The sequence below is a fragment of the Prionailurus viverrinus genome, chromosome B2, assembly GCF_022837055.1.
Source record: "Prionailurus viverrinus isolate Anna chromosome B2, UM_Priviv_1.0, whole genome shotgun sequence".
In the NCBI taxonomy this organism is placed as follows: Eukaryota; Metazoa; Chordata; class Mammalia; order Carnivora; family Felidae; genus Prionailurus; species Prionailurus viverrinus.
In genome coordinates this window covers 133,302,215-133,323,765 of record NC_062565.1, presented here as the reverse complement: position 1 = coordinate 133,323,765, position 21,551 = coordinate 133,302,215, and the positions used below count along the sequence as shown (strand labels likewise).

The following is a 21,551-nucleotide window of genomic DNA, read 5'->3' as shown; positions in this document are numbered from 1 at the left end:
ATTTTAAAACTTGAATATTCCTTTTTCTGAAGCTCTCCATTTGTCTAAGTCTTCTTTGATTCTTTCACTAGTTTTAATATTTTCCCCACATAGATCTTACACATTTTTGCTAGTGTTACTTCTAAGAACACTGTAAATTTTGTCATAAGATGTGTGCTTTTTCCCCTTTTTCCTTCCACATACTTTCAAATTTTATGCAATTAAGCTTGAGGTATATCTTTTATGAAAAGTTTAGTAACTGCATTTTTTTAACTGAATCAAAAATTTCAAAATTTTAACAAGTGAATTTAGTATATTTACAATGATTTTGATTACTGATATAGCTGAACTATTTTTTCCATCTTTAGCCATATTTTTTCTATTATTTTCGCTTTTCCTGATCTCCATTTTCATTTCCTTTTTTCTTCCTCTAAAAGTTTAATAGTATGTATTTTGTATCCTTCTAGTAGTTATCCTTACACTAAGACACATTCAACATCGTTGCTTTCTAACAAGGTCTGAAGGAATGATTATTTGGGGAAGAGGAGGAATTTCAGATGATTACTGTATTTTTTGAGTTCTTTCACAGTTGACAATGTCAGAATATAATTTTTAAGGTATTTTTAATTCCAGTATATCAGCAGTTTTTGGAGCATTCATTGGCCCTAACAATCTAAAGATATTTTAGCTAGGGGCAGTAGCTGGGTGGCTCAGTCGCTTAAGCATCCAGCTTCAGTTCAGGTCGTGATCTCACAGTTCGTGAGTTCAAGCCTCGTGTTGGGCTCTGTGCTGACAGCTTGGAGCCTGCTTGGGATTCTGTGTCCCTCTCTCTCTGCCCCTCCCTGCCTTGTTGTCTATCTCTCTCTCAAAATAAATAAAAATAAAAAATAAATCAAGATATTTTAGCTCCACAAAATTTCTTTATACCTTTGATCACTACTTTTCTCTCCATTGTTCTTTCTCCTGTCTTCATCACCAAAATCCTTACAATTCTTAGGTTCAAATCTCCATCCTCTGACTTTATCTTATAACTTTCATGCCCTAAAGTGTTTTAATTTTTAAGCAAGTTAAAATAAATAAGTTTTACTTTTAAGTCAAGAGATTAAAAACAAAATAGGAGAGAGAATAGAGATTAAAATAAGTTAGATATCAATAAAAGATAAAAATAAAACAAATCCACAAATGACTACATTTAAAAGACAATTAAATACAAAAGCCTCTGACAAATTATATTTAATACTTATATGATAAAATAAAGATATGAAGAGTATAAAAATATAAGCACACAAGAATACAGTAAGATACAGCCTCTAATCTTAATGAAATTGATGATATTCTGAATCATAAAAAAATTTCAAGAAAAACATAAAGGATCAATAACCACAGATGAAACTGATGTATCTAAGAATTATATACAAAAAAAATCCAGTTCTAAAAAGTTTAAATATACTCTGAAAACATTCTGCAAACATGTAATTCCTCTATTAATTTCTCTATCTGTTCTAGAACAGGAAGAAAGAAAGAAAGAAAAGAAAGAAAGAGAAAGAGAAAGGAAGAAAGAAAGAAAAAGAAAGAAAGAAAAGGAGAAAGACACAAAAGTTACTCAATTCATTGTATGAAGGAAGTATCTGCCCTGATCCCAAAACTGACAGTTACAGAAAAAAAGTTATATTCTAATCTCACTTTTGAACAAAAGTAAAAGTTCTAAGAAAATATTAAGAACTATATTTAACAATATAATAAAAGAACTATCAGTACTATTCCAAAATTTTCACAAGCATACAAGAATGCTTAGTATTGGGAAATCTATTAATGCCATCCAGAAAAAAAGGAAGGTGAGAAATCACACGACAATCTAAAAAGGGGCTAAAAAGGCATCCAATTAAAATTTAATTTCCATTATTGACAGCCAACTCTTAAAGGAAAAAAAGGTTCAATCTTAAACCAACATCCTATGTTATACTTAATAGTAAAGCCCTAAAGGCAGTATTATTAAAATTATCACTAAGAAAAATATACTTGCTATCAAAAATATCATTGAACACTGTTCTGAGAATTTGTGTTAATACAGTAAGGGAAAAAAAGAAAAATAAAACCTTCATCTTAAAAATCACTGTCAAACTATTCCAGATGGAAGTCTGCTATACCTCCCAGGCATGCTGGTTCAGTAAAAAGAAAGCTACTGCTCAAAGCTCTTTATTCTCCCATCTAACTCTTTTTACCAAAAAAGAAAAAAATTTAAAAGCCTTGCTGTGGGCCAAGGACCAAATAGCACTCCAAAGATAATCAAACAACCTAACTAGTTTGGGATCTATTAGTGGAGGAATAAAGATTATACAGAAAGCAAATACTCTCATGTTTTTCTGTTTGAAGACTTTACTTCTTAAACCTATCTCCCAGGTAAGGAACACAGTCTGTGGAGCACCATACTTTTTACAGAAGAAGAGATTCCCCTGTTTCTGCAAAGACAATGAGTTAACAACCAATCCCCAATTTTTTGAGCATTTACCAGATGTCAGGCATTACAATTCCAGATTACTGCTGGAAACAGAATAATAATTAAAAAAAAAAAAAAAACATATAGTTTACATTCTAATCTATAAGACAATCAAGGAACCAAGGCAATTACAGTAACCACGGTATGTGCTATTTTAGGGAAAATGCATCATACTATGCTATAATACAAAACCTGCACAAAACCCACGCTAGAGAATTTACAGAAAAATCTGTAAAAGAAATGACAAAGACAAGTTAACCACGGAAAGAGAATCTTAAGTGTGTTCTAAGCAGGGAGATCAGCTCATACAAACAGGTAGGAGAGAGGATCATTCATTAAAAAAAATATTAAAAGTCATGAGGTGCATGGGTGGCTCAGCCAATTGAGTGTCTGACTTCGGCTCAGGTCAGGATTTCATGGTTCTTGAGTTCAAGCCCTGCATCAGGCTCACTGCTGTCAGTGAAGAGCCCACATTAGATCCTCTGTCCCCCTCTCTCTCTGCCCCTCGCCCTCTTACTCACGTGTGCGCTCTCTACCCCCCCTCCCAAAAATAAATAGAACATTAAAAAGTTTTTTAAAAATGAGGTCAAGGAGATAATGAAAGGGAGAAGCATAGCAAAATTAATTATGGTAATAAGTAGAATCATAGACCTTATAATACCTTTTAGGGGATGCTAAGTATTTAAGTGTATCAACTTCATTCTGAAAGCAGTTAAATATAATGGATATTGGTTATTTATCTACCTAACATCCATTCCTCACTCCACTCCTTCTTAACATTATTCAGATATTCATTAGAGTACCCATGTCTTCCTCAAGATACCCATATACCTTTGGAGGCTGAGTTCCAGAGGTGAGCCAAAACAACCAGTGTAATTCTGCTCACTTGCTGCCATTTTAAGTCAGGTAATCCAAAGTTAAAACCAGTTAGATATACTCCATGTGTGACTGGTCAACTTCTTTAGGATCTCAATTACATTTGTAAAAATCCCTTCACAGCATCACTTTGATTAGCATTGGTTGAATAATTAGGAGAAGGTGTATGTATACCAGGGGACAACACCTTGGGGAACCATGTTAGAATCCTGGCTCTAAGTCTGCCCTTTAACCTCTGAAGATTCACATTCCTCCCAAATACAAAAAAACATTCACTTGATCCCTACATCTCCAAAGTCTCAACCAATTACATTATCAAGTCCAAAATCCCCTTAAATTATCATCAGCTAAAAAATCCCAAATCTCATCATCTAAATTTGCTGCATATGAGAATCCCAACTGGAATCCATTAGATATAGCTCTTGGGCACAATTACAGTCCATCTGTGGACCTATGAAACTAAAGACACAAATTATCTGTCCCCAATACTCTCAGCATTCAATGGTGGGACAAGCATAGGATAACAGTTACAGAAATTCCTGTTCAAAATTGGGAAAAGAGGAAGTTAAAAAGGAGTCACTGGTCCTTAACAGTTTTGAAATCAAACGTTGGGATTTTCTTAATTAGGTTTCAAGGTCTGGGAATAATCCTCTGTAGCTCTCAGCTCCACCCTCTTAACCATCCTTCCTTTTTCATCCAAGATAGCACTTGCCTGGAGTAGGTAGTTTTATCAGACTGCTTCTGGCTGGCAGCCTCCTTTCATTTTGTACTATCTCTTTCAGGCCAAGCTGGCAATATTCTGCTATACAATTTTCTCAAACTGTGCATCTTAAAGCATTCTAGAGGTTCTCTGGTTTTATTAAAAAGATTTGCAATCTCTTAAAAGAGCTCTTTGTGTGACTACATACTTGGACCTTTAGTCATTAGATTTTTAGTAAAATGTTGTTCAGCCACACCTGCATGTTTTTTCTCTATGCCATACTGAGAAATATTTTTTTTACCAACTGGATCAGGGTAAGAATTTCCTAAATCATCAAATCCTGGTTCCTTTAATAATTCTTTTTTCAATTTATTTTTCTCTTCTTGCATTTTACTATAAAGCAGCAAAAAAAAAAAAAAAAAAAAAAAAATCAGGTGACACCGTCAACCCTTTCCTTGGAAATCTCATTAGGTAAATATCCAAGTTAATCACTTACACATTACACAGGAGACACTTCTGTTAAGCTTCCCACCACAGCTAAATAACAAGGAACCACTTCATCCAGTTTCCAAAAAGATGTTCCTCTCTCCCTTCTATGTCCTCATTGGCAGTAGTCTCCAAGTCTAGAGCCCTACAGCCTACTCAATGCAATTTAGACTTCTATCACATTCCTCAATTTTTTTCAACCTCTATTCACTGCCCAGTTCCAAAGCAATTTCCACATTTTTAGGTATGTGCTACAGCACCACCTCACTTCTAGGTACCAAAATCTGTATTCGTTTTTTTTTTTTTTTTTTTTTTTATTGCTGTGTAACAAATTACCACAAAATTAATACCTAAGAAAACACTCATTTATTCTCTGTTTCTATAGGTCAGATGTCCAGGCACTGCATGACTCATAGGCTCTATTCAGACTCAGAAGGCTGAAATCCAAACATCAGCCAGGAGACATTCCTGTGTCCCCTTCTGGAGGTTCTGGGAAGAATCTGCTCTGAAGGTCTAGCAGGTTGCTAGTAGAAATCAGTCTCATGTGGTTGTAGGACTCAATATCCCTTGCACTGAATCCCTGTCATGCCCTGAACCCTGTGCCAGGAAGAATCTAGTCCTTTTTAAAGGCTCAGTTAACTAAATCAGGTTTGCTGAGAATAACTGCCCTATCATAAGGTCAATTAATTGGGACCTCAATGACATCTACAAAAAAACCTTCACCTAGAGTTAAGTAGTGTTTGTATAAATAACTAGGAGTTGGTGTGTGGACATGAGGGAGCAGTAATCTTGGGACCCATTTTAAAATTCTGTCTACCCCACATATATGTTTAGGACAGGAACTGTTGGGTTATGGAATTTGTGAATACTGCAAAACATTTTTCTGAAGTGACTAAAACTTAACACTTCCAGCAGAATATGCAAAGTTCCGATAGTGTCTCATCCAAGCCAACGTTTTAGCCCTTCTGATGGATGTGTAGGGATAATCTGGTTGGTTTTAGTCTGCATTGTCCTGATGACTGACTTCTGTCTTAAAAGAAGTCAGTATATCTTTAAGTTGAAAGACTGAATTAGTTATTCTATCCTAGGTTTTTAACATAAACTTCTAAAATGACATTTATCCACATTATGTCATACTTATTATATGTCTGGGCTCTGATGTAAGCTATTCAAGCATTTTATTCATCTTTCTTATCCCAATACCTAGCACACAGAATGCACCCAATGTTTGCTGAACTGAAAATCATTCACCTTCTAAAGTGTATTTTTTTTCATTTCCAAATTTAAAGCACTGTTCCCACTCTATATTCCTCCTAGGCCAATCAATAATGGCACAGGAGCCAACCCTTTTTAGCAGTCTAAGACATAATTTGTCTGAGCCAGTATTGCATGAATACAGTTAGAGGAATAATATATGCCCCGACTGTACCAATCATTAATCTACCTAGCTTTCTTGCCCTCAACATAAAAAGTAAACTGTTTTCATTATTTTGTCTTTATTATTTTTCACAAGCCTTAGGTCATTTTGCCCATTAAGACAGATAAATTATTCTTATATTCACCTTTGATTATGTGTCCCCCTCCTTCCATACAATCTTTTTATACCTGAATACATAAGGCCCTTATGTAACTAGACCAGTCTCTTTGGATGTCTCTCCGAACTTCCTCGCCAGAATTTCTTAGTTATGGATAATTTTCTTCTAGGAAGCTATCCAACACTTCCTGACCATCTTTCCTTTTACAGTCTCAAGGTCATCAAATCACAATCATCTTCCCTCTAAATAAACACTGACAGTTTCCTTTTTTCTTTTTAAATTTTGTCTCAGGACATGGTTCTCTAATAATCCCTGAGATGACTCATCACTTCCACAGAACTCCAAGCAATTCTCTTTCCTGGATTAGAATTAGGTCCAGAATAGCAGACCCTCTGTCAGGCTTCCTAACAGCCTGCATTCCATTCCATTACTGTGTTCTAGTCCTCAATTTCATCACACAAAATCACTCTTATTTCTAATGCTTGTACACTTTTCATTAAGCTACTGAAAAGAGAAATATTTTGCCAATATGACACAATTACTACAAAAACTATAATTCTAGATTTCTAATTTGTTGCAATATTATGATTATTTTTTTTTCTTATTCAGTATGTGCAGTGAATTAATTCAAAATCTTTGGAAGACCTGTACAGATATTTTAAGGGCTGGTAGCTAGCCAAATATTCTTTTACAGCTATGCCCTGTTCATGTTTATACTGAGCAAATTATAAGCCTCATGAATATGCAAAGCACAAATTTAAGTAATATTTTAATTAAGAGTATAATGGGATAAATCAGTTTTTGTTTCTACAATAATTTATTTTTTGCTACTAAGAAAATCTAATGCTATAGCAGCAGTCACTTCCTGAAGTACCTTACAGGCATCAACTCCTCCACTGAGGTCCTAGTATCTGAATAAATTACTCCATCTCTGAAATATTTTCTTTTCTTAAGGACTTTGGACACTGATGCACCATTGATAATTGTTAGGATGAAATTTTTTATTACTAATGTATTCCATGGAATATTGCATTTTGCTAACCATTAGAATGCATGCAGGCTTTTTTTAGTCTCTAAACCAGTACTTGTATCTAATAACAAATGAATAGATATAAATGTGTCAGAATAAAAGAAATATATCTTAAAAGAAATACATTAATTTCAGTATTAAAGACTCAGCTATTCAGGTGTCTAACATATTTATGGAGAAAAATTCTACTCTTTGAAATTTCACTTGGGGAAATTTTTCTTGACCCCAGAGACTAAATAACATTTATGTGCAAGTGTTTTATGAACAACACAGAATTTATTAGAGATAATTATTAGAGATATAATAATTAGACAATAGAAGGTTTTAAAGAGGAAATCCCAGATCTATAATTTAGTCTTCAGTCTTAAAATGTTTCATATATTTTTAACTGCTCTAACATGGTTGAGAATACTGGTCATGTTCAAGGCGATAAAAAACTAGCAGAACAGATAGTTGTAGTTGCTTATAAATCCATGAACTCCTCCCAATTAAACTTCCTTAAAATAAATAAACAAACAGAGAAGCTAAATGGAACATACTCTAATTAAAACAAAAAAAACCTACCAGACAGAATTTTACTTGTCAAATTCTCATTTTCCACCAAAGCCAAAGAATCTCTCTGTTACATGTATAAAGCCATGTAGAGCCAATATCATCGGCTCTAATGATTTTCCAATGTCAACTAGTTGTTTCTATAAAGACTGTCTAATAAGTCAAATCTCTGGTACAGCTGATGCAGATACTTCAAGTTACAAAATTATTACTTTAAGTAAATACAATACCTTAAAAAAAAAAAACAACTATATAGGTGATTTCTAAGGCACTGTTCCAAATGCTCTGTACATATTACTTATTTTATATGTATTAACTTTATAATATGCACCTTGGGGCTTTTGTGAGACAATAATTATCCATTTTACAGATCACAAAACTCATACAGTTCATAGGTGACTGAGCTATGCACTAAGATTCTACATAGGCAGTTTGGCCCAAAGTCTAAACTCTTAACCAATATGCTACAATGCTTTTCAATGATAGAGAAAATCGTATCTGAAGCTAAGTAACCACGTACGGTAAGAACTAAACTTGACAATCAGCATACGTAGGTTGCTAACCAAGGAGGAGATTTATAAGTTTATGTTATCCCCCAACTCAAAATCATTTACGGGAATTGAGATACATATTTATTTACTATGAACAAATGTCATTTTAACAGGCCTATCTGGGAAGCTAAGCTCGTCTTAAGTTTGACCAAGATCCTAATGGCAAAGCCCAAGTCTGTCTTGTTTACCAAAGCACACTCAGCAGCTAGCATTAAGTTGGCACATAACAGGCATTCTATAATTACCTATAGAATAAATTGGGATAAGAGGAAGTTGTTTTAACATATGAGAGAAAAGAAATGATAAAGAATTACATGGATCAAAGAGGAAAAATTTCTGCAAATCATTACACCAACACACAAAGCAATAAAGTAACCTGCCCAATTTCATATAGTTAAAACTAAGACTTGAGACTCTCAATTTCTTTTTCTTTTGGTATTTCTTTTGGTATTTTCCTCAATACCAAAAAAGTGAAATTCTATCCAAACACCCACATTACATAGTTGTACAAGATGTGAGTGTACTTAACACTACTGAACTGTACACTCAAAAATGGTTGCGATAATCAATTTTACGTGTATTTTAGCACAATTTCTAAGTCAAAACTGAAAAAATCCATATTATGAAAAAATATAATTTAAATCACTACATATAGTTTCCATTATATTCACAAATTTCTACTACACTAAGAAAATTTACTTACAAAAATAAAACAATATTATGATAAAAAGTTTACATTATTTAACAAATGTAATGAAATGAAAAGTTATTTAAATTAAATAAAAATTTTCATAGTTTTCTACCTTTCCTAGTCTCAAAAGTAAAAACGTAAATGGCATAAAAATTAAATGGAGTAATTTACTATTAAGTTGGCCAAATCCACTGTGAAATAAGGAGAAAACCAACTAGGCGACTCGTTATTGTACTTTCATGTCAAGAATAAAAATAAGCACTCTGGTAGTCATTAAAAATATTCACAAGATTTCGTGCTTTTTAAAATTGTTGGTGATGAGAGTGAAATGAGAGATGGCCATGATACTTATTCCCACAGCCCATGAAATAAGAGTGCAAGAGATGTGTCATTTCCAGGCAGAAACTTTAAGAGCCAACACATGCGTCACCACAGTCTCTTTCTCCCTCCTATAGTAACTGGCAATGTTGTAAAGACCGGCTGTTCCTTAGCCAGGTTCTGGAATAGTGGTAATGAAAAGGAACAGAGTTCCAGAAAACCCACAGAGGATGTATAGTATAAGCAAAAATAAATTGTATTATGTCATTAAGACTTGAGTCATAAAGATTATAGCATAACCCAGACAGACTATCCTGATGGACACAGATATAACTACCGAATGTAAAGTAATTAAAAAAAGAAAAAAAAGGATAGATTCCTACAAATGTGGGAGATGGAAGGACTAGCAGGGCATGGCAAGATTTTGTCCCTTCCCCTACCTAGAGATAGGTGCTCTAACAGAAGGTTTCCATCCAGGTACAGATTACAGTCCTGAAAGAGAGCTCAGGCTGACGGGCAGCTAAGTTTTGCCACCAAGGGTATATTCCTAGAGCTGGAGGAAACCTCTACTGTGCCTTCCTCTCCCCATCTGTAGCTAAGTACAGAAGAAAGTGAGGCTCCTCCCAATTGCTACCTCTCTCCTTCCCGCCCCTTGAAGAAATCTGAACTTCAGCCTTGAGAGAATATAAGTAGCTTCATCCATGAGACATCAAGCCCATTCCTTAACATTTTAGGTCCAATGGCTGCCATACAAGTCTAGCTATCCTAGAGGATCTCATGCTAAGGGGACATTCAAGGAACAAGTATTGCCCTAATGAAGTCCAAGGGGAAGTTGAACTTTGAACAGGACCAACTAATTTCTGCTGGTCAGGTGGGTAAAGACTATTACAAAACTCAAAACCGGGAACTCTATCAGTTTATTTCATTTGTAACTTTTAGGACCATCGCATACAACTGTGCAGAATATGCCCTGCATAATAGCACCCGACCCAGGAAGGTAGTGGTGGACTCTGAGGCTGCATTCACCAAGAAGACAGGTTCCTTTTTTGTACTTCACACAAAGGTGCCTTCTGTTTGTCAAGATTGTGCCTACAGGCACCTTATAGACGAACTCGCCATTCTTTACCCACTTTTACCAGAATTTCTTGGAGACCATCCCTGGAAGCACTATTGAAGAGACTTACTTCATACCCGACCATCATAAGACTGTGACTATTCTGCAACCCGTTGAACTTCAGACCTTTCTGCATGAAGATATACCATAATAACCTACAGTATATGTTTGTGATTTTGGACCACATACTGCTACATTCCTGTGTCCCGGTGAGAAATATGGACAGGCCACTGGCACTGAGGTATCACAGGCATTCTTCTGTTGGAATTCTACATCCTGGTAGCATCAGCATCCTTCCAGTGGGTAGCAGATCACAACACTACATGGACCAAATGAAATCACTGTGATGTGCTAGAGTCCAGTTTTCTAACAATGACACTCTTGATATTTTGGACCAGATAAACTCTTTGTTATGAGGGACTGACTGCTTTGTCACTGTAAGATATTTGGCAGCATCCCTGGCCTTTATCTACTAGAAGCGAGTAGCACTGCTCACCCCTCCCTCCTCTAACTGTGACAAAACAGGTCTATAGACATTGTCGAATGCCCTTGGCGGGGGGGGGGGGGGGGGTAAAATCATACCAGGAAGACAGCAACTCTGCTAGACCTATACTTCCATTTCCAGCAGGTGCTATGAGACTGACAAGATGTGCACTAGCACTAAGATGTCTATCACTATCTCCACCTGCTTGATGGCATCTGAAGTTGATGTAGGACTCCCCCTGCGATCCAGGTGGCAAGGAGACTAAGGAATTCTGCCTGGCAAGTTGAGGCTGGCCCTATTCCTAGCAGGTAGAAAAGAACTGAACGTTAACTGTTTGCTTTTCCTGCCCTATGTCACCCTCCCTCCTTCCATTAACTCCTCCTTCACTTCTGTCCCTTTCCTGGAAGAAGCAGAACCATGACTCAAAGTTACTAAGATGATCTATCTTCCCAAGCAAGATGTAGCCCAACAGCAAATTTTGCTACTGATCCTGGCCAACTCTGGTCTCTGAACACCACAAGGTGTAAACAGGTCTTGGTGTTGGCTAAAGAAGTCTGAACTGCTATATTCTCACCAGCCTTTTTAGCTTGCCTACTTTGGAGGGCCACCGCGGGCAAAAACCAGACTTACAAATTGACCTATTTATATAACCTGAACAGATCAACATTTATCAAAGCAGGAATGGTCTGATCCTTGGATATGCACTGGGCAGTCTGATGCCTGGCTTTCACAGAAAACAGGGCCTAAAGACATTAACCTCATTGCATTTAGATACTACATAGACCCAGATTTCTTAACTTTGGCACATATACATATATATTCACATCTGCTCCTGCTTATGAGTGTGCGCACACACACACACACATTTTTATATATACATCGAAAAATATATCTCATAAGCAATGGGGGGGCTATATTTTTTACTCTTATTTCATGCCGAAGTAAGTTCTAGATGAATTAAAGATTTAGCACAAAAATGCAACTTTAAGAGCATTATAAGAAAATATGGGAGGGGCTCCTGGGTGGCTCAGTCGGTTAAGTGTCCAACTCTTGATTTTCGCTCATGTCATGATCTCACAGTTCATGGAATTGAGCCCCAAGTTGGCTCTGCACTGACAGCATGGAGCCTGCTTGGGATTCTGTCTCTCCCTTTCCCCCACTCACATGTGTTCTCTCTATTCCTCTCAAACTAAATTTTACAAATTAAAAAAAAAATAAAATATGGGAGAATGTTTAATCAAATTAGGGTGGAAAAGGTCTAATATACAATAGAATATTACTGGGCCATAAAAAGGAATGAAATCTTGCCACTTGCAACGACATGGATGGATCTAGAAGGTATAATGCTAAGTGAAATAAGTCAGAGAAAGACAAATACCATATGATTTCACTTACATGTGAAATTTAAGAAACAAAACAAATGAACAAAAGACCAAAAAACCAGACTCTTAACTATAGAGAACTGATGGTTACCAGAGGGGAGGTGGGTGAGGGAATGGGTAAAGTAAGTGAAAGAGGATTAAGAGTACCCTTATGATGAGTGCTGAATAATGTACGTAAGTGTTGAATCACCATATTGTACCCTGAAAACTAACATAACACTGTGTGTTCATTATACTGGAATTAAGAAAGTAAAAAACAAGGTCTTACTAATCATAGCACAAAGCTCACAAATCATATACGAGATTCCTGTGACCAAACTGTTATACTTCTACGAATTTACCTTACCGATAGACTTGAATAAATAGATGAAGACATATATGTAACATAACATCACAACACAGCAGAGGAAATGAACAGCAGACAGAAAAGGATATAAATGTCCATTGATAAAGACTAAATTAGGGTACTTCCATACAATGGAATATCATGCTGTTGTGAAAATAACAAAGGAAGGCTGGCCTGTGTCCAATAGTTAACAATCAGATATATTATTGAGTGAACACAAATTATAGAAGGAATATATAATGCCTTCCCTTTTATGCAAAAAAAAAAAAAAAAAAAAAAAAAAAAAAAAAAAAAAAAAGGGAGCTACATACAGAGATTTTTGCCTACATGCACAGACTAAGTGTTTCTAGAAGGACACAAAACAAATTTATGTGGTGTCTCTGGAGAGGGAAATGGGTCTGGAAAGGAAGGAAACTTGCTTTTTATTGTATATCCTTTGAAGTTTTTGAATTATTTTTTAGATTGTGCATAAAGTCTATCACAAAAAAATAAAATCAAGGAATAAAATTCAAAGAAAACATTTCAAAATAGAATAACAAATATCTTATATATAGGATAACAAAGAATTCTTACCTTTCTCTGCAAAATTTAAGTGAATGTAATATGGCAGGTCTCTTTTGACGTAAATTCCATAAATGTAAGGTGTCATCAGCCAAGGCACTCACGAGAGCTCCCTTAAAAATAAAATGTAATACATTTTACACAGAATATATTTTGCAAACACTAAAGCTACTAAAGAGCTGCCAAAAAAATCTTCCCAGACTTCAAAACTTTCTGCCAATAGGTTTAGTTTAGAGAAATATTTGCCTCACCCAAATTCTAAACAGCAGGTGTAAAACGGTGTGTTACATGTATATGTATGTGTAAGAAATGTTTTAACTTCAATAAAGTATAATTTAGTATCTTATACACTACAAGCATACTAGAATCTAGTTGGATATTAAGGTTGATAACTAGCTACATAAAATTAGAGGTCAGACTATTTGGGTGGCTTGACCACTACCGTACATCTTCCTTGGGTAAAATAAAAATACAATATGAAGGAACCTTCGCATTTTATTTGGCTTAAGACAAATTCTTCTGAATGTACTATGCCTAGATCCTAATTCTACTACTAGAATGATACAGAAAATAAAGATAGCATTTAGCACACTCTAACTTCAATATTTAAAGGGTTGAACAATCAACCAGTTTAGAAAGTTAAAATATCTGATAGTATTAAATCCTGTTAAGCATGGAGAAGAAAATCTCTGGTCCTAGGTGAGAATCACACAGGAAGCTCAGTCTCACCCGTGACCTGACAAACCAGAATTTTCAGAGCAAGGACCTCTGTGTATTTATAAAAATCTTCAGAGGTGATTCTGATGTGTGAACAGGATTAAGAATCTCTGGACTGAGGCTGATTTATTAAGACATGCGCATGTTTTCCTCAAAAGAGTCAGATACTTTTCATCTCTACTGACAGAATAAATTTTAAAAAATGTAATATGAAGAATTTATGTTAATTTCAAAAAGGATTTGCAGTTCTAATCATTTAGGTTATTATGAGAAATTTTAAAATCCCCCTTTTTAACCTAAGAGTTTCTCATTTATCAGAGAGGATTAAAATAGCTCTAAAGGCAAAATTTACATTAAATCATCTCTCCAAGGTCTTTCCCCTTTCGCAATTCTATGGAGGCTACTCTATTGTGTAATTCCTACTGCTACATGACTACCAGTAAGCAGAAATAAAGTCCACATACTCTCCCTTTCACTAGAAAGCATCGTCTTATCTAATATCACTTTGAAGCAGGGATGCCTAGTGGCTCAGCTGGGTGAGTACCCGACTCTTGATTTCAGCTCAGATCATGATCCCAGGGTAGTAGGATCAAGCCCTGTGTCAGATACCACACTGGGCACGGAATTGCTCAGGATTCTCTCTCTCTTTCCCTCTGTTCCTCTCTCCCACTCACGCTTTCTCTTTCTCTCCCTAAAAAAAAAAAAAAAAAAAAAAAAAAAAAAGGTAAACAAAAATATATAAAAAATACATCATTTTGAAGCAGTGAAACTCAAAGGATTCAGAGTATCAAAGATCTGTACTCTTCATTCTTATTTCCACCATAGTTTCACAGCATGTCAACTTCTCTCTCATGATGTACACACCGTTTTGAAATCTCAAGAAGAGATGTAGAGCCAGAATGGCAATAACAGCTTGACTACCTCCTCTGATGGCTCCTTTACCTATATATATGGTTTACTAAAAACAAAAGCAAATGCCTACTCTCAATGATCAGATTTCCATATCTAACCTCATTTAAATATTCATATTTTGAAAAGCATTTTTAAAACAGTAACATCACCTTTAAGTACTCAAAAAGTAACATTCGAGCATGTAAAATAAAAAGTCACATCCAAGAACTCTATGATGACTCCTATTAAAAAAGAACCCTGTAATACAAATGACAACATAAACTACTTAAGATTTCTAAAATTTAGGTGTATAGGTAATCTGCAATATGTTATTTACACTGGTTCATGTACAGCTTCTTTTTTTAATGTTTATTTCTTTTGAGAGAGAGAGAAAGCAAGTGAGCAGGGGAGGGGCAGAGAGAGAGAGGGAGAGAGAGAATCTCAAGCAAGCTTCGTGCTGTCTGCACAGAGCCTGACACAGGTCTCAAACTCACAGTGAGATCATGACCTGAGCCGAAATTAAGACACTAAACTGAGCCACCCAGGTGCCCTGGTTCATGTACAGCCTTAAGAAATAATCTTAACACAAGTATAAAGATGGAGAACAGGTTAATGGTTGCCAGGGATTAGGGACTGAGAGCAGGAAGGGGCACAATTATAAAAGGGTAGCCTTAGGGAATTTCTTTATGATGATGAAACTGATCTGTATCTTGTTCAAGGTGGTCATTACACAAATCTATATGTGTCATAAAACTGCACAGAACCACACACACACACACACACACACACACACACACACACACACACACGAGTGCATGTAGAAACCTGGTGGTGAAATCTAAATAAGGTCTATAGTCTAGCTAATAGTAGTATATGGACGTTATTTTGCTGGTTTGAGATCTTACTACTGTTATGCATAATGTTACTATTGGGGGAAGCTGGGTGGAGTACACACAGGACCTCTTTATTTTGAAACTAACTGCTAATAGAATTATTTCATAACAAAAGTGTTTTAAAAACAGGAAACTAATCTTGAGTCCTCCTAACAGGGTTCCACAACTTTCTATATTATGATTTCTTTTGTACTTTAACATTTTACAATACCTATGACACAATTCTACACAGAACACTGAAGTTTTTAAATTACACTTCTGACCCTGAAAAGCCTAAACAACTGCATATTAATATTCTGATATAAATAAAAACATTTTACATAAGGTTAGAGGTATCAAGTATTGTTTTTTTCCACTCATGTATATTTAAGAATTTATTCCACGGGACCTAAGGACATGAGGGCAAAAAGAACGTCCACAGACTATCACCACATCTGAAGATAGAAGAGACTTTTCTGGAGTAATTTCTTATGACCAGCTTTTCCTGTCCATCACTGCATACAATAAACATCATTCTCAGTGTTGCTCATATTTTTAGTTTTTTAACTTTTTATTATTCTTTTTTACATTCCAGTTAGTTAACATACAGTGTTATATTAGTTTTAGGTGTACAACATAGTGATTCAACACTCCCATACCTCACCTGGTGCTCATCAGGACAAGTGCGCTCCTTAATGCCCATCACCTATCCCCCATCCCTACACACCCTTCTCCCCTCTGATAACCATCACTTTGTTCTCTATAATTAAGAGTCTGTTTCTTGATTTGTCTCTTTCTATTCCTTTTGCTCATTTGTTTCTTAAATTCCATATATGAGTGAAATCATATGTTATTTCTCTTTCTCTGACTTATTTCACTTAGCATTATACTCTCCAGCTCCATGTCATGGCAAAAACTTTTTTTAAAACCTGCAAGCATGCTGTCTACACTGCTGATAAAATAGTATTTGTTTCCTGAGCTCCTTCCTAACTTTATACTCCATCAAAAAGAAAGGCATCATCAATTACTTGAACCAGTAAGTGACAAAACAAGAATTTTGGACAATAACCAGTTTCTAATGGATTTTTGTTTCCTGGTTATATTTCAAACAATTTATTAGAGAAGTACATTTTGTCGTTTATAATAAACTCAATCTCTAAAAACAGTTTTTTAATACAGATTTTAACGTTACATAACTTTCAATATCCATGAAATAAAACATAATGTAGCACCTTATTCCATTCTATTTGCAACACTGTCTTGAGAAACATCTTACATTATTTATGTAACTTCCCATGATGCCATAAAGTGAACTGCTATTAGCTCTGATCTTTAAAAAATTCACTTTTGTACAAATATTTAAATATGAATGCATGCAAGAAATCTGAAAGACCAGATGTGCCCCTATTTCATATATAAGTAGGACAGATTAAAGCAATTCACTAACCTCATTAATCAGGAATTGAAGCTGGATTACTGCAGCTCCACTGTCATGTTGACAATAACATTCTACTCCTGGACGACCAAAGCTGTGATTAATTTCATTAAGGAGTCTATGGTATGCGTGGGCTTTTTACAGCAATTGCTAAGTTATATAATAGACCAACATTCCAATGACCTGATATTCAATTCAGGCTTTTTACTGAGATTGAGATTCAGAGTTACATTTATTACACATCAATCAAATCAGCTAGCTTCTGCTCATAATCAGAAGTCTCAGAGATTATAGGTCTAGAAGAAATAAGTAGCTGTTCTTTCTAGAAAACAAAAGAATTATCAAAAACAACAATATACAGAACACAAAATATATTTAATACACTTTACTCTGGTTCAGGTATTTTTTTTTCTTTCCCTTAAAATAAAAAGAGAAAAGATAGTTGATCTGCAGAACATCCAATTTTGCCCAAGACAGCAAACAAATCTGAAAAGCAGAGACATGTCATTTTAGAATAATGCTTTTGGAGCCAATCTTTTTAGTGGCATCGTTCATACCTATAGTGTTATTTTTCAATAGTGTAAGTTAATATAACCATGTTTGCAATTGTGGCATGTTATATTACCAATGAACATATCAATCTTTTACAACAGGCTTGAATACAAAATATGCAAACTTCTATTAATTTCCCCATGATAATAAAAATAAACACACATTTTCTGTGTCAGGCATTATACTAAACATGTCATATATATTAACTCATTTAATTCTCATATTCTATGAAGAATATATAGTTTCTCCCCTATGAACAATAAGAAACTGAAGCACAGAGGAATCAAGTAACTTGTAAGTCACACGACTAGAAAGCAGCAGAGGACCGATCTGAATAAGCAATCTGGCTCCCGAGTCTATACTCTTAATACTAAGGTATGCTAACAACAAAACAAAAAATCCAAACACTTATACAACTTACTATGTGCCAGACATTGTTACATGCTTTTTATTTTCATAAACTTGAAATAAGAAATTAGCCATTTTAACATGCCGCTAATCTACTTTTCACTAGTTAATAAATATTAACTGAAAATAAAAATTTATATCTAAAACTAAGATATGATGGGATTTAATAAAATTGTTAGTAAATATTAACTGAAAACAAAAATTTACATCTAAAACCAAGATATGATGGGATTTAATAAAACTGTAGCTCTCTTTATACAATGCCATATTCAGGTATATAGACTATTTCCTATATTCTATTAATACATGCCCCCTAGGGTTCTTAAGTAAAAATAATCACACTAAAAGTTAAATTCTTATTTTCTATGCACCTTTTCCTTCTGAGTTCTAGAAGTTTTTCTAGGAGATATTTATTTTCCAGGGATTTTGTTCATTTTATTGCCAGCAATTAATTGTTCTAATATTTCATAAACGAATAGACTAATCATGCATGTTTAGCTTATACTACCCTACTCTTTAAACATCTTTAAACTTTTACCATCACCATCATCGTCATCAGTATTAATAGTACTATTTTCACTACAGCAATTGCCCAAAAGCATCTACAGGGAGCTAGATTTTGGCACGGTACCAAATCACACCTCTTTGGCCGAAGAAAGAAAAACCTACATCTCTGTTCATCCATTTCTTTTGTCAGGATGACAGCACAGACTCTGCCTTTTTAGCTAGCAGAGTGAGTCTAATTCTAATCCATCCAGCTAAATTAGTCTTGCTGGCACCAATCAGCATATTCTAAAATTCTCATTTTACATGGAGTAAAACTTCTCTTATTATCAGATGAGAAGTTAATGAAAAATGTGAGCTATTATGAAAAATCATACAAATTCTATTTACCTATCATATTTTTCAGAAATCATATATAATTTTGCATATCTTGTGATATTATCCAAACACTTCTATATATATTTTTTAAGTGTTTAATGTTTCCTTGTTTTTGAGAGACAGGGCGTGAGCAGGAGAGGGGCAGAGAGAGAGGGAGACACAGAATCCGAAGCAGGCTCCAGGCTCTGAGCTGTCAGCACAGAGCCCGACGCGGGGCTCAAACTCACAAACCGCGAGATCATGACCTGAGCTGAAGTCAGACACTCAACTGACTGAGCCACCCAGGCACCCCTAAAGTATTCTTTAACTGAATACTAGAGTTCAGAATTGTTTTTCTTAAATAAAACATAGCTATAACTACCCCGGTATAGGATTTGTAGTTTAATATTTTAAATGCAACTTTAAAGATACTGGCAATGCATTCTAAGTGTGGCATTCACATAAAATCTATTTCTTTTCGGGGCGCCTGGGTGGCGCAGTCGGTTAAGCGTCCGACTTCAGCCAGGTCACGATCTCGCGGTCCGGGAGTTCGAGCCCCGCATCAGGCTCTGGGCTGATGGCTCGGAGCCTGGAGCCTGTTTCCGATTCTGTGTCTCCCTCTCTCTCTGCCCCTCCCCTGTTCATGCTCTGTCTCTCTCTGTCCCAAAAATAAATAAACGTTGAAAAAAAAAATTAAAAAAAAAAAAAGAATCTATTTCTTTTCTGATCATTTACTGTTATCTTATACACACAGCATCAGAGAAATTTTAGGTGACTGACCTTCATGAAGTCCAACCCTCTGGGGCGCCTGGGTGACTCAGTTGGTTAAACAGTGGACTCTTGACTTTGGCTCAGGTCATGTCGTCACGGTCTGTGGGATTAAGCCCTATGCCAGGCTCTGCACTGACAGCATGGAGTCAGCTTCAGATACTCTCTCTCTCTCTCTCTGCCCCTCCCCTGCTCATGTTCTCTCTCTCTCTCTCAAATAAATAAACTTAAAAAAAAAAAACCCTCCATTTTGTATTCACATTTCATCAGTTTATATATTCTTTTTTATTAAAAAAAATTTTTTTTTCAACGTTTTATTTATTTTTGGGACAGAGAGAGACAGAGCATGAACGGGGGAGGGGCAGAGAGAGAGGGAGACACAGAATCGGAAACAGGCTCCAGGCTCCGAGCCATCACCCCAGAGCCTGACGCGGGGCTCGAACTCACGGACCGCGAGATCGTGACCTGGCTGAAGTCGGACGCTTAACCGACTGCGCCACCCAGGCGCCCCATCAGTTTATATATTCTCAAAGTGAACTAATTACTTGATTATAACATCAAATATAACAGGCACAAACAGATGTGGGAATACACAGAACCGATTCTTGGTTAAGTAAAGTATAAGCAAACAGCTCTGCTAATTAGGGCCCAATGGTTTGAAAACTTCAGCATGCTGTGAGCATCAATCAATATTTTATTCATAGAGACTGGAAAGTATCTGTAAGTCCAGGAAGTCGGTTACATGGAGGTCAAGAAAGGTCTGTTCTTACTCTATGTATGGGGCCAGAAAAACTGCACTTTTTTATGACATTAATATTACATAGTCACACCTAAGATGATAAATATACTTTAATAAACAAGAAGCACTATCTACTAAGTTTTAGGCTCTGTATCTTAAATACATAACTGTAATCTTCACGGTAACTCTGAAAGGTAGTTATTATCCATATTTTACAAATGATAATTCTGAGGCTCAGATAAGTGCTTTTTCTCAAGGTTACTACTGATTTCTTTCCTTTTTCCTTTGGATAAGGTAGTACTATGCTGCAGCCAGCCCTGAAGGATCCTGATACTATAAAAGTCCCATGTGTTGGGGAAAAAACCCTAAGTCATTACTTCATTGTAACAAAAAGCTTAAAATAAAATTTTAAGGAATGGAAATTACTTACATATAATCAAAAAATATTAGTTTGAAAGACTGTAAGTTCCAAAGCAAGTAGTTCTCAATCCTGGCAGTGTGTCAGAATCACAGCTCTACTGCAAATTTACTAAACCCAAATTGCCTGAGAAGTAGCCTAATTAGGTATCCTTTTTGTTTTGTTGTTGTTGATGTGCCACAGGAACATCTGAGGCACAGTGAGAATTAATTAAGACACCTACTTTCAAGTCGGTTCATATGCCGGCTCCACCAGTACTTGCTGTGACCTGAGAATTATTCCAACGCTCCACTTTCTTATCTATAAGATGCAGATACCTATCTAGCCTAGCTTGCAGAACTATGATGAGAATTAAAACCACTGAGAGTGTACTCCCCAAATGGTAGCCATTATCATTATTTAACTGGTATATTCACTACTTTAACAAGAATTAAAGATACCCTACAGCTGACATATCATAATGTAAGAAAAAAAACAACTTTGACTATATTAGATTCCTAATATAGTTATACCTGTAATTATAATGGTGTCTGCTCCTTTCTATATGCAGCAATCAATTATAAGACAAAGGCAAACTGTAAGGCTACATTGAGTATTTCTTGGTGTCAATATAGCTTACCTTATAATTCTGAACTCCAGTGTACTCTTTTTAAAATGGTCTTATCTTCCTATAATGGATACCTTTAGTCTCTTTTTTGTTTGTTTTGTTGTTTTTTTTTACTGCTCGCCTATCAAGAGCTAGGGTATCTACCTAATCCCACTGTCATCTTTGTCTCTGGAGTAAACCA

General features: G+C 35.5%; 1 protein-coding gene across 3 annotated transcripts in view; it reads right to left on the bottom strand.

The window, feature by feature from the left end:
• STXBP5 (syntaxin binding protein 5) overlaps positions 1-21,551 on the bottom strand; it is a 174,423-nt gene that overhangs the window by 129,664 nt on the left and 23,208 nt on the right. For all 3 annotated transcript variants that reach the window (XM_047858198.1, XM_047858199.1, XM_047858200.1), the window contains exons 3-4: positions 17,030-17,111; positions 13,115-13,215 (exon numbers count right to left, since the gene is read on the bottom strand). In XM_047858198.1, coding sequence (XP_047714154.1) covers positions 13,115-13,215; positions 17,030-17,111 — 183 coding nt within the window. The remainder of the gene's footprint in view (positions 1-13,114; positions 13,216-17,029; positions 17,112-21,551) is intronic.